The sequence below is a fragment of the Mesoplodon mirus genome (assembly GCF_964341445.2).
Source record: "Mesoplodon mirus genome assembly, chromosome: 5".
Classification (NCBI taxonomy): Eukaryota; Metazoa; Chordata; class Mammalia; order Artiodactyla; family Ziphiidae; genus Mesoplodon; species Mesoplodon mirus.
The window spans coordinates 75,568,166-75,582,897 of record NC_138980.1 but is presented as its reverse complement, the minus strand read 5'-3'; the positions used below and the strand labels follow the sequence as shown (position 1 = coordinate 75,582,897).

Here is a 14,732-nt window from a genome sequence, read left to right as displayed (position 1 = left end):
AAAACAAACACATAGATCAGTGGAATAGAATAGAGGGCCCCAAAACAAACCTGTGCGTACAAGATCAGTTAATTTGTGACAAAAGAGACAAGAATTTACAGTGGGGAAAGGTTAGTCTCCTCAATAAATGGTGCTGGGGAAATTGGAGAGCCACATGTTAAAGAATGAAGCTGGACCACTTTCTTATACCATACACAAAAATCAACTCAGATTCAATTAAACACTTGAACATAAGACCTAAAACCATAAAACGAAAAGAAAACAGGGAGTAAGCTCCTTGACTTTGGTCTTGGCAATGATTGTTTGGATTTGACACCAATTCTGAACAGCAGAGGAAACAATCATAAAACAAAAAGTTAACCTACAGAATGGGAGGAAATTATTTGCAAATCATATATCTGATAAGGGGCTAATATCTAAAATAAATAAAGAAGTTATACAACTCAAAGCAAAAAATAAATAATCCAATGGGCAAAATTAACAATGAACAGAGGAACTGAATAGACATTTTTACCAAGAAGATATACAGATGGCCCAAAGGTACATGAAAAGGTGTTCAACATTACTAGTCATCAAGGTGATGCAAATCAAATCCACAGTAAGATATTACCTCATTCCTGTTAGAATGGCTGTCATCAACAAGACAAGAGATAACAATGTGGAAAAAAGGGAACCCTTGTGCAGTATTGGTGGGAATGTAAATTGGTGCAGCCACTATGGAAAAAAGTATGGAGGTTCCTCAAAAAGTTAGAAATAAAAACAAAACAAAACAAAACAAAAAAACAAAAAACAAAAGTTAGAAATAGAATTACCATATGATCCAGCCTTTCTACTTCTGGATATGTATATGAAGGAAATGAAATAACTATCTCAAAGAGATATCTGCACCCCCATGCTCATTGCAGCATTATTTACAATAGCCAATACATGGAAATAACCTAAGTGTCCATCAACAGATGAATGGATAAAGAAAATATGACACACACACACACACACACACACAGAGTAATATCATTCAGCCATAAAAAAAAAGAAGGAAATCCTGTCATTTGCAACAACGTGGATGGACCTTGAGGGCATTATGCTAAGTGAAATAAGTCAGAGAAAGACATATACCATATGGTCTCACATATATGTGGAATTTTTTTAAAAAAACACCAAACTCATAGAAAAAAACAATCAGATTTGTGGTTACCAGAAGCAGGGAGGTGGAGGAGAGAAGGAATCAGATGAAGGTGGTGAAAAGGTACAAACTTCCAGTTACAACATAAATCAGTACTAGGGATATAATATACAACATGATAACTATAGTTAACACTGCTGTGTGGTATATATGAAAGTTGTTGAGAGATCCTAGGAGATCTCATCATAAGGAAAAAATTTTTTTCTTTCTTTTCCTTCCCTTTATATGTATAGGAGATAATGGATGTCAACTAAACTTGTTGTGATAATCTTTTTTTTTTTTAAAGTTGCTAAGAGAGTAGATCTTAAAAGTTCTCATCACAAGAAAAAAAATTTATGTGAGGTTATGGATGTTAACTAAACCTATTGTGGTAATCATTTAGCAATAAATACACATAGCAAATCCTTAGGTTGTATATACCTTAAATGAATACACTGTTATATATCAATTATATCTCAATAAAACTGGGGGGAGGTAGGACTTCCCTGGTGGTGCAGTGGTTAAGAATCCACCTGCCAATGCAGGCGACGGGGTTCAAGCCATGGTCCAGGAAGATCCCAAATGCCGCGGAGCAACTAAGCCTGTGAGCCACAGCTACTGAGCCTGCACTCTAGAGCCCGCGAGCCACAACTACTGAGCCTGCGTGCCACAACTACTGAACCCCATGCACCTAGAGCCCGTGCTCTGCAACGAGACAAGCCACCGCAATGAGAAGCCCATGCACTGCAACGAAGAGTAGCCCCTGCTCGCTGCAACTAGAGAAAGCCCGTGCAGCAACGAAGACACAATGCAGCCAAAAATAAATAAATTTTAAAAAAAACTTGGGGGGGTGATGAAGAAAAGGATAATTTAAAAGTTTTTTTAGGAGATTAGTTCAAGATGGCAGAGTAGAAGGACATGCTCTCACTCCCTCTTGTGAGAACACTGGAATCACAACTAACTGCTGAACAATCATCGACAGGAAGACACTGGAACTCACCAAAAAAAATACCCCACATCCAAAGACAAAGGAGAAGCCACAATGAGATGGTAGGAGGGTCACAATCACAATAAAATCAAATCCCATAACTGCTGGGTTGGAGACCCACAAACTGGAGAACACTTATACCACAAAAGTCTCCCCATTGGAGTGAAGGTTCTGAGCCCCACGTCAGGCTTCCAAAGCTGGGGGTCCGGCAATGGGAGGAGGAATTGCTAGAGAATCAGCCTTTGAAGGCTAGCGGGATTTGACTGCAGGACTTCAACAGCACTGGGGTAAACAGAGACTCCACTCTTGGAGGGCACACACAAAGTAGTGTGTGCATCGGGACCCAGGGGAAGGAGCAGTGAGCCCCATAGGAGACTGAACCAGACCTACCTGCTAGTGTTGGAGGGTCTCCTGCAGAGGCGGGGCTGGCTCTGTCTCACTGTGAGGACAAGGACACTGGCAGCAGAAGTTCTGGGAAGTACTCCTTGGCGGGAGCCCTCCCAGAGTCCGCCATTAGCCCCACCAAAGAGCCTGGGTAGGCTCCAGTGTTGGGTCCCCTCAGGCCAAACAACAGGGAGGGGACCCAACCCCACCGATCAGCAGACAAGCGGATTAAAGTTTTACTGAGCGCTGCCCACCAGAGCAACAGCCAGCTCTACCCACCACCAGTCCCTCCTATCAGGAAACTTGGACAAGCCTCTTAGATAGCCTCATCCACCAGAGGGCAGACAGCAGAAGCAAGAGGAACTATAATCCTGTAGCCTGTGGAACAGAAACCACATTCATAGAAAGATAGACAAGATGAAAAGGCAGAGGGCTATGTACCAGATGAAGAACAAGATAAAACCCCAGAAAAACAACTAAATGAAGTGGAGATAGGCAACCTTCCAGAAAAAGAATTCAGAATAATGATAGTGAAGATGATCCAGGACCTCAGAAAAAGAATGGAGGCAAAGATCGAGAAGGTGCAAGAAATGTTTAACTAAGACCTAGAAGAATTAAAAAACAAACAAAGATGAGCAAAACAATAATTGAAATGAAAAATACACTACAAGGAATCAATAGCAGAATAACTGAGGCAGAAGAACGGAGAAGTGACCTGTAAGACAGAATGGTGGAATTCACTGCTGCAGAACAGAATAAAGAAAAAAGAATGAAAAGAAATGAAGACAGCCTAAGAGACCTCAGGGACAACATTAAACGCAACAGCATTCGCATTATAGGGGTCCCAGAAGGAGACGAGAGAGAGAAAGGACCTGAGAAAATATTTGAAGAGATTATAGTTGAAAACTTCCCTAACGTGGGAAAGGAAATAGCCACCCAAGTCCAGGAAGCGCAGAGAGTCCCAGGCAGGATAAACCCAAGGAGAAACATGCCGAGATACATAGTAATCAAATTGGCAAAAATTAAAGACAAAGAAAATTATTGAAGCAGCAAGGGAAAAACGAAAAATAACGTACAAGGGAAATCCCATAGGGTTAACAGCTGATTTCTCAGCAGAAACTCTACAAGCCAGAGGGAGAGGCATGATATACTTAAAGTGATGAAAGGGAAAAAACCAACAACCAAGATTACTATACCCAGCAAGGATCTCATTCAGATTCAATGGAGAAATCAAAAGCTTTACAGACAAGCAAAAGCTAAGAGAATTCAACACCACCAAACCAGCTCTTCAACAAATGCTAAAGGAGCTTCTCTAAGTGGGAAACACAAGAGAAGAAAAGGAACTACAAAAACAAACCCAAAACGATTAAGAAAATGGTAATAGGAACATGCATATTGATAATTACCTTAAATGTGAATAGATTAAATACTCCAACCAAAAGACACAGGCTTGCTGAATGGATACAAAAAAAAGACCCATATATATGCTGTCTACAAGAGACCCACTTCAGACCTAGGGACACATACAGACCAAAAGTGAGGGGTTGGAAAAAGATATTCCATGTAAATGGAAATCAAAAGAAAGCTGGAGTAGCAATACTCATATCAGATAAAATAGACTTTAAAATAAAGAATGTTACAAGAGACAAGGAAGGACACTACATAATGATCAAGGGATCAATCCAAGAAGAAGATATAACAATTGTAAATATACATGCACCCAACATGGGAGCACCTCAATACATCAGGCAACTGCTAACAGCTATAAAAGAGGAAATCAACAGTGACACAGTAATAGTGGGGGACTTTAACACCTCACTTACACCAATGGACAGATCATCCAAACAGAAAATTAATAAGGAAACACAAGCTTTAAATGACACAATAGACCAGATAGATTTAATTGATATTTATAGGACCTTCCATACAAAAACAGCAGATTACACTTTCTTCTCAAGTGTGCATGGAACATTCTCCAGGATAGATTACATTTTGGGTCACAAATCAAGCCTCAGTGAATTTAAGAAAACTGAAATCATATCAAGCATCTTTTCTGACCACAAGACTATGAGATTAGAAATCAGTTACAGGGAAAAAAACGTAAAAAACACAAACACACGGAGGCTAAACAATACGTTACTAAATAACCAAGCAGTCACTGAAGAAATCAAAGAGGAAATCAAAAAATACATAGAGACAAATGACAATGAAAACATGATGATCCAAAACCTATGGGATGCAGCAAAAGCAGTTCTAAGAGGGAAGTTTATAGCTATATAAGCCTACCTCAAGAAGCAAGAAAAATCTCAAACAATCTAACATTACACCTAAAGGAACTAGAGAAAGAAGAAAAAGCAAAACCCAAAATTAGCAGAAGGAAAGAAATCAGAGCAGAAATAAATGAAATAAAGAAAACAATAGCAAAGATCAATAAAACTAAAAGCTGGTTCTTTAAGAAGGTAAACAAAATTGATAAACCATTAGCGAGACTCATCAAGAAAAAGAGGGAGAGGACTCAAATCAGTAAAATTAGAAATGAAAAAGGAGAAGTTACAACAGGCACTGCAGAAATACAAAGCATCCTAAGAGACTACTACAAGCAACTCTATGCCAATAAAATGGACAACCTGGAAGAAATGGACAAATTCTTAGAAACCTATAACCTCCCAAGACTGAACCAGGAAGAAATAGAAAATATGAACAGACCAATCACAAGTAATGAAACTGAAAGTGTGATTAAAAATCTTCCAGCAAACAAAAGTCCAGGACCAGATGACTTCACAGGTGAATTCTGTCGAACATAGAGAAGAGCTAATACCCATCCTTCTCAAACTCTTCCAAAAAATTGCAGAGGAAGGAACACGTCCAAACTCATTCTATGAGGCCACCATCACCCTGATACCAAAACCAGACAAAGGTACTACAAAAATGAAAATTACAGACCAATATCACTGATGAATATAGATGAAAAAATCCGGAACAAAATACTAGCAAACAGAATCCAACAACACATTAAAAGGATCATACACCATGATCAAATGGGATTTATCCAAGGGATGCAAGGATTCTTCAATATATGCAAATCAATCAATGTGATACACCATATTAACAAACTGAAGAATAAAAACCATATGATCATCTCAATAGATGCAGAAAAAGCTTTTGACAGAATTCAATACCCATTTGTGATAAAAACTCTCCAGAAAGTGGGCATAGAGAGAACCTACCTCAACATAATAAAGGCCATATATGACCAACCCACAGCAAACATCATTCACAATGGTGAAAAACTGAAATCTTTCCTCTCAGATCAGGAACAAGACAAGGTTGTCCACTCTCACCAGTATTATTCAACATAGTTTTGGAAGTCCTTGCCACGGCAACCAGAGAAGAAAAAGAAATAAAAGGAATCCAAATTGGAAAAGAAGAAGTAAAACTGTCACTGTTTGCAGATGACATGATACTATACATAGAGAATCCTAAAGATGCCACCAGAAAACTACTAGAGCTAATCAATGAATTTGGTAAAGTTGCAGGATACAAAATTAATGCACAGAAATCTCTGGTATTCCTATACACTAATGATGAAAAATCTGAAAGAGAAATTAAGGACACACTCCCATTTACCATTGCAAGAAAAAGAATAAAATACCTAGGAATAAACCTACCTAGGGAAACAAAAGACCTGTATGCAGAAAACTATAAGACACTGATGAAAGAAATTAAAGATGATACCAACAGATGGATTGGATTGGAAGAATCAATATTATGAAAATGACTATTCTACCCAAAGCAATCTACAGATTCAATGCAATCCCTATCAAATTACCAATGGCATTTTTTTTACAGAACTAGAACAAAAAATCTTAAAACTTGTATGGATACACAAAAGACCCCGAATAGACAATGCAATCTTGAGGGAAGAAAACGGAGCTGGAGGAATCAGACTCCCTGACTTCAGACTCTACTACAAAGCTACAGTAATCAAGACTATATGGTACTAGCACAAAAACAGAAACATAGATCAATGGAACAAGATAGAAATCCCAGAGATAAACCCACGCACCTATGGTCAAATAATCTAGGACAAAGGAGGCAAGGATGTACAATGGAGAAAAGCCTGTCTCTTCAATAAGTGGTGCTGGGAAAACTGGACAGCTACATGTAAAAGAATGAAATTAGAACACTCGCTAACACCATACACAAAAATAAACTCGGGCTTCCCTGGTAGCACAGTGGTTGAGAGTCCGCCTGCTGATGCAGGGGACATGGGTTCGGGCCCCAGTCCAGGAGGATCCCACATGCCGCGGAGCAGCTGGGCCCATGAGCCATGGCCTCTGAGCCTGCGCATCCAGAGCCTGTGCTCCGCAGCGGGAGAGGCCACAGCAATGAGAGGCCCACGTACCGCAAAAAAAAAAAGAAAAAAATCATGGATTATTTTATGTGTAAAATCTAATCACATGAGCTCTTAAAAGCACAGAACTTTCTCTGGCTGGAATCAAAAACATGAAGCAGAAGGAAAAAATAAATAAATAAATAAATAAACTCAAAACGGATTAGAAACCTAAATGTAAGACTGGACACTATAAAACTCTTGGAGGAAAACACAGGAAGAACACTCTTTGACATAAATCACAGGAAGATCTTTTTTGATCCACCTCCTAGAGAAATGGAAATAAAAACAAATATAAACAAATGGGACCTAATGAAACTTAAAAGCTTTTGCACAGCAAAGGACACCATAAGCAAGATGAAAAGACAACCCTCAGAATGGGAGAAAATATTTGCAAATGAATCAACGGACAAAGGATTAATCACCAAAATATATAAACAGCTCATGCAGCTCAATATTAAAAAGCAAACAACCCAATCCAAAAATGGGCAGAAGACCTAAATAGACATTTCTCCAAAGAAGACATACAGATGGCCAAGAAGCACATGAAAAGCTGCTGAACATCACTAATTATTAGAGAAATGCAAATCAAAACTACAATGAGGTATGACCTCACACGAGTTAGAATGGGCATCATCAGAAAATCTACAAACAACAAATGCTAGAGAGGGTGTGGAGAAAAGGGAAACCACCTTGCTCTGTTGGTGGGAATGTAAATTGATACAACCAGTATGGAGAACAGTATGGAGGTTCCTTTAAAAACTAAAAATAGAACTACCATACGCCCCAGCAATCCCACTACTGGGCATATACCCAGAGAAAACCATAATTCAAAAAGACACATGCGGCCCTCCGCTCCGCCGCCTCCGCCACCGCTAAAGCCGCTGCAGCCGCGTTGCTGTCCCGGTCCCGCTTCCTGTCCCGGGCGTTCAGCCGCTCGCTCTCCGCCTTCCAGAAGGGGAACTGCCCTCTAGGGAGACGTTCCCTGCCTGGGATCTCCTTATGTCAGGGACCAGGTTACCCTGACAGCAGGAAGATTGTCATTAACAACGGTAGTGTCTTCAGTGTTCGCTTTTTCAGAACTACAGCTGTGTGCAAGGATGATGTGATTACAGTCAAAACTCCAGCATTTGCAGAATCTGTCACAGAAGGGGATGTCAGGTGGGAGAAAGCTGTTGGAGACACAGTTGCATTAGATGAAGTGGTTTGTGAGATTGAAACTGACAAGACATCTGTGCAGGTTCCATCACCAGCAAATGGCATGATTGAAGCTCTTTTGGTACCTGATGGGGGAAAAGTAGAAGGAGGCACTCCTCTTTTCACACTCAGGAAAACTGGCGCTGCTCCTGCTAAGGCCAAGCCAGCCGAAGCTCCTGCTGCTGCAGCCCCAAAAGCAGAACCTGCAGCATCGGCAGTTTCTCCTCCCCCTGCAGCATCTATACCCACTCAGATGCCACCAGTGCCCTCGCCCTCACAACCTCTCACTAGCAAACCAGTGTCTGCCGTAAAACCCACTGCTGCCCCTCCAGTAGCTGAGCCAGGAGCTGGCACAGGTCTGCGTTCAGAACATCGGGAGAAAATGAATAGGATGCGGCAGCGCATTGCTCAGCGTCTGAAGGAGGCTCAGAATACCTGCGCAATGCTTACCACTTTCAATGAGATTGACATGAGTAACATCCAGGAGATGAGGGCTCGGCACAAAGATGCTTTTCTGAAGAAACATAACCTCAAACTAGGCTTCATGTCGGCATTCGTGAAGGCCTCAGCCTTTGCCTTGCAGGAGCAGCCTGTTGTAAATGCAGTGATTGACGATACAACCAAAGAGGTGGTGTATAGGGATTATATTGACATCAGCGTTGCAGTGGCCACGCCTCGGGGTCTGGTGGTTCCCGTCATCAGGAATGTGGAAACTATGAATTTTGCCGATATTGAGCGAACCATCAGTGAACTGGGAGAGAAGGCCCGGAAGAATGAACTTGCCATTGAAGATATGGATGGTGGTACTTTCACCATCAGCAACGGAGGCGTTTTTGGCTCGCTCTTTGGAACGCCCATCATCAACCCCCCTCAGTCTGCCATCCTGGGCATGCATGCCATCTTTGATAGGCCCGTGGTCGTGGGAGGTAAGATGGAGGTGCGGCCCATGATGTATGTGGCCCTGACGTATGATCACCGGCTGATCGATGGCAGAGAGGCCGTGACTTTCCTCCGCAAAATCAAGGCAGCAGTAGAGGATCCCAGAGTCCTCCTATTGGACCTGTAGGAGGAAGCCATGCGCCCTACACATCAACCATGCAGGAACTGAAAACCAGTCTTCTCCCTGTCCCCTCACGGGCCCCGGGTTAGCCTGGTGACAGACAGGCATATGCTGTCGTTCTCAAGCAAGGAAACCAGGGTACTATGTAACCAGCAGTCACAGGTCTCTTGGTGTTCCTGCCAGGCTCTCTCCCTCTCTGCTCCGTTCTCTTACACTCGAATATCTGATTTCCTTAGGCTTGAGGGAGAGAGAGAGCCTTAATGGATGCTCATTAATATTCCTGCCTTTCTCCATTAGCCCTCCACTGAGATGATTTTGCTTCTCCCCCGTCCAGTATACCATAGGGAAACTGCCGGGGACCATGTGATTAAGTTTCTATCTCTTGAAAGTCTGTTCTCCAGAGATGCCTAGGAGGATGCTGTGCCTCCCAGGCTCGGAGCACCCTCTGTCCTGGCTGTGCACGTCCTTACTCGGTTCCACCCATGTGGAGGTATTGACCACAGGCCAGGAGGTGCTGCTTTGCTTCTTAAGTGGCATCTTCATTCTCAGCTGTCACTGACTTCAAGCTGCCTCTTCTACCTCTTCCGGGAAGCACAGGCTGGGGGATCTGGAGGGGCAGGGGATGGGTAGGCAGTGTTGAGGGGGAGGACGGATTCTGAGGTCAGAGGTTGTAAATGAGACTGGAGCAGAACCCAGGCCTGCCCTCACACTCCCCGTCACAGCTTTGTACCAGGAAGACCCATTTTGGCACAAGCACTCCCAGCTGTGGTTGTGCCGCCCTTTCCAGACCACTGGGACCATTCTAGCACGTTATTCTCATCTAGAGCAGATTCTAGCACATCTTGGCAGTGAGAGCGTGTCACAACCAAGGGCTGGATGGCGCCTGGTAGAGATGGGAGTGGAGGAGGCATACTGTGGTCTGGCTCACATTGTCTGGAGCTTTTAAATTCCATTGGCTTAAGCCTGTGGGCTGAAGAGACAGTTCTGTTCCTTCCTGTATCATGGCCCTTAGGGAGCGGAGCCTTAGCTCTTCCTCCACAGAACACAGGTCTGGGAGAGGATGGATTGTGGTGGAAAGCAGCCCAAGATGCTAGTGCACAGTGGGGAAATGGCCGATGTCACCTATGAGGCACTGCCTTGGGTCTGGGCACAGTCATTGGAATTCTTCGGAGCATGGTTAAATGCACACACCTTGTCATGAAAGCTACTGGGCTTCATCGCTTCGTATCCAACTGCATCCAGGCGTGAGGCTGCTGACACTTGACACAGGGAACAATTTATTTAGTGCAGGGTGCCCATTTGTATTTTGAGCGAAGAAGCAAGGCCTAGGGGTTGGGGGAGGGGGAAGGGGTGGGAGCCAGTACTGAGTGCCTGCAGCATCTCCTATGTCTTCACTATTCAGAACTTGTAACTAAAATATTTAAAGAAACTGATTTTAAATGCAAATTAAAGGGCAAATGTTCACACACACACACACACACACACACACACACACACACACAAAGACACATGCACCCCAATGTTCCTTGCAGCACTATTTACAATAGCCAGGTCATGGAAGCAACCTAAATGCCCATCGACAGATGAATGGATAAAGAAGAAGTTGTACATATATACAATGGAATATTACTCAGCCATAAAAAGGAATGAAATTGGGTCATTTGTAGAGATGTGGATGTATCCAGAGACTGTCATACAGAGTGAGGTAAGTCAGAAAGGAAAACAAATATTGTATATTAACGCAAGTATGTGGAACCTAGAAAAATGGTACAGATGAACAGGTTTGCAGGACAGAAATTGAGACACAGATGTAGAGAACAAACGTATGGACACCAAGGGGGGAAAGCCACGGCAGGGTGGGGATGGTGGTGTGCTGAATTGGGTGATGGAGTTGACATGTATACACTGATGTGTATAAAATGGATGACTAATAAGAACCTGCTGTATAAAAAAATAAATAAAATTAAATTTAAAAAATAATTTTTAAAAAAATGTTCAGGAGACTTGAGACTAAAAACTTTTTGTAATCTCAGGGTATATATATATATATATATATATATATATATATATATATGAGTGTGTGTGTGTGTGTGTGTGTGTGACTGGGATGATAAAGACAGAATTTTTTTACAAGTCCCCAGGCAACCAAAATAAAACTCTAAACTGAAACATGGTATATGTCTAAGGCCTTTTACTGAAAAAGTATCTACCAAGAAAATGTGAATAATGCTGAATTGAGAGTGACTGGAAGCCCCAAACGGTAAGGCAAGCAGGACAGTATTGGCCCAGGAAGTAGTAGGAGGTGTGATTTGCAAGGGGTGCCCAGGGTTCTCAGTGGCACCAACAGGTAGAAAGGCTTCTTTGATCATCAGGATGTATAAGGTGGAAAAAAGAAAAGAGCCCTGAACAATTTGTGAGTGAAGCAATTTGACCATCAGTATAGGTGTTTGTCCCATGAAATTGCCGTTGGCTGAGGAATAAGGCTTTGATAAGTCTAGGAACTCATTTTGCATAAATGTCTATATTTTATTTAAACTACTTTGCAAGAGACTACTCTTCCCATTCATAGAGAAAGGAAGAGTAGAGTTAATGATCCTAAACAAGAACCCAAAATTTCAATTACTCTAGATTGGCACCCAACTACTTAAGCTTGGGAAAGAAATGAATTATATATTTTATGCTGTCCAAATCTGTGGGAGAGCAAGATATCCCATAGGAGGATTTTACTCCATTAAGCTTTGTTGCAATCCATAACACTAACCAATCGATATGTGTGTGTGTGTGTGTGTGTGTGTGATGTTTGGTGGAAAATAGTGCAAAAATACTGCATGCAGAAGCAGTTTGAGGTTTCACAATTCGTTGTGGATAAGTCATGGCTTGGATGATAAACCTACTGATAATTTTGGTTTGGTTGTCTTAGCATTTCCTAGGGCCCATGAGAGATTGGGATAAAATTACTATGGAAGGTTGAAATTAATAAAATGTATTCTTTCAATTGCAGGGGCTTTGGATTTTGTTTTTCTTCTTTTTATTCCAAGTATGGAAATGGGATATAATTTTTTTCTGGCGCAGTGCTTAACTCCACTTCTTTGATGGGTAATTTTCACCTCAAAAACATCAAAGGGTTTTCCCACCCCATCTAAAACTGGAAAATTTGTAACCTATGTTTTCAGAGACTTTGAAATATAAACTACATCCAGCTGTAGAAGCAATGTGGAAATGGATTGATCACAGTTTGAAACAATCAAGCTAGACCAACAAAATCTCTAGCCAAAAAATCTATTTGATTTAACTATCCCATTGGTATTATGAGTTATTAAAAAATGAAGAGTCTCCCTGGCTGCAGAATAAGTATACCAATTCCCCACTTCCTTCCATTTTTGGAAACTTCTCAGAAATGTAAATGCACGAGGGAGAAAATATAATAAATATGCTCCCTTGGTGAGAATGAAGGAAAAGTTAGGCAGTAAATAACTCAGTGAGTTCATTGTGAATTCTTAAAACCTCTCTTTCAGGATCATACTCTTTTAAATGCAAACTCAAATCAAAAAAAGGAAGTTCATCTCAGATTTGTCATTTATGACAGCAGTGTGGAAGGATTAATAAATGTTATGAGACTTCCTGAAGAATAAAGACACTTTTCAGAGTGAATAAAAAGTATTTTTAATAGATACAAATCCCATTTTCATCAACGTAAGTTTTGAATTTCCCCAAGGTGAATAGAGAGATAAAGGAGACAGCCAGGATAACTAGTTGGTTGTTTTATTGTAGTATATACTCCAACACAAATGGCAGTTCAAGGGTTCAGTTTTCAGTATTAACTGGCATTGTACCTTCTTCATCTCCACACTCCCTGTTTCTAACTCCTTCTCCCTTCTAACCAAGATGATGCTTGAGAAGTGAAGCTGGGAATGCTTGCTGCAAACATCCACATATATTCTATACGTAGGTTTTTGAGGTGTGTAGCATAGAGAAGTTTTGCAAACCTCTGGTGCACATAATGGTTATCTCTGTGGCCTGGGATCCTTGCATCAACATCCTCATCTCTACTGAGGCTCTGTTGTCAGATAGAATGAGGCTTACTAGTTGACTGTCTGTGATTTAAGCCTGTGGTCTCAGATGGAGGACCCCTAGAGCTCTCTTCTTCTTTTATATTCTTCATGATTTAGTGTCATTGAAACCCAACTGAGAGTCTCCCTGGCTACATGGGACTTTTACTTGCTTACTTTGGGATGCATCTGCAGCTGATTCGTAATTGTCTCTATTCACTTCAGAATATTTACTAGCATGTACCATTCAAACTTCTGCATAAATCCTCCTAGGACATTTTCATGTGCATATTTCAATTACTTGGGGATTATTCCAAATTATGTAGAGCCCAATAAGAAGATCTGCTAGAGTATGACTGAGGTTGGCCTGGGGCTGAAAGGCTCAGTTATCTAAAACATGTTCTTGAAGTGCCAGTACACCCTGTTTTATAGCATATCTGTCTCTTCTGTAATCTTTCTTGAAATTGATATGTCTGGATTCATTAACCCTGTTCCCACTCAGGAGAAAACTGAATTGGGTTAAGTTGGTAAAGGAGTGACTGTGAGTGATATTTCCTTTTTATATATAAGTAAAGCAACAGATAAAACAGCTTAGTGGATAGAATCCATATAGTCAACTTAGACATTTTTGTATACATATTTTTTATCATGATATAATCTATATGGTGTAAAATGCACAATTTTTTTTTTTTTCCAGTATGCGGGCCTCTCACTGCTGTGGCCTCTCCCGTTGCGGAGCACAGGCTCCGGACGCACAGGCTCAGTGGCCATGGCTCACGGGCCCAGCTGCTCCGCGGCATGTGGGATCTTCCCAGACTGGGGCACGAACCCGTGTCCCCTGCATCGGTAGGCGGACTCTCAACCACTGCGCCACCAGGGAAGCCCTAAAATGCACAATTTTAAAGTGTACAATTCAGTAGTTTTCTAGCATATTCACAAAGTTGTGCAACCTTCTGTTTAGTTTCATAACATTTTCATCATCCTAGACTTCTTTTTGACCTCAAAAAAGTACTTTTGCTTTGCAATGGCTTAAGAAGAAGATAGTGTTGTAGACAGAATAATGCACCCCACCCCAAGTGTCTATGTCCTAGTCCCCAGAGCCTGTGAAGGTGTTAGGTTACATGGAAAAGGGAGATTAAGATAGCAGGTGGAGGGACTTCCCTGGTGGGGCAGTGGTTAAGAATCCGCCTGCCAATGCGGGGACATGGGTTTGAGCCCTGGTCCCGGAAGATCCCACATGCCGCGGAGCAACTAAGCCCATGCGCCACAACTACTGAGCCTGTGCTCCAGAGCCCGCGAGCCACAACTGCTGAAGCCCGTGCACCTAGAACCCGTGCTCAGCAATAAAGACAAGCCACCGCAATGAGAAACCCATGCACCGCAAGGAAGAGTAGCCGCCGCTCACCGCAACTAGAGAAAGCCTGCACACAGCAACGAAGACCCAATGCAGCCAAAATATAAAAAATAAAAATAAAAAAAGATTGCAGGTGGAATTAAGG

General features: G+C 41.8%; 1 protein-coding gene across 1 annotated transcript; it reads left to right on the top strand.

The window, feature by feature from the left end:
- Positions 1–580: 580 nt before the first annotated feature.
- LOC309805377 (dihydrolipoyllysine-residue succinyltransferase component of 2-oxoglutarate dehydrogenase complex, mitochondrial-like) lies at positions 581–10,654 on the top strand (the record flags this gene model as incomplete). The annotated part of the gene is made up of 2 exons (XM_082623300.1): positions 581–598; positions 7,766–10,654. 2 exons carry the CDS (start codon positions 581–583, stop codon positions 9,188–9,190), a joined length of 1,443 nt encoding a protein of 480 aa, XP_082479426.1. The 3' UTR covers positions 9,191–10,654.
- Positions 10,655–14,732: the final 4,078 nt, after the last annotated feature.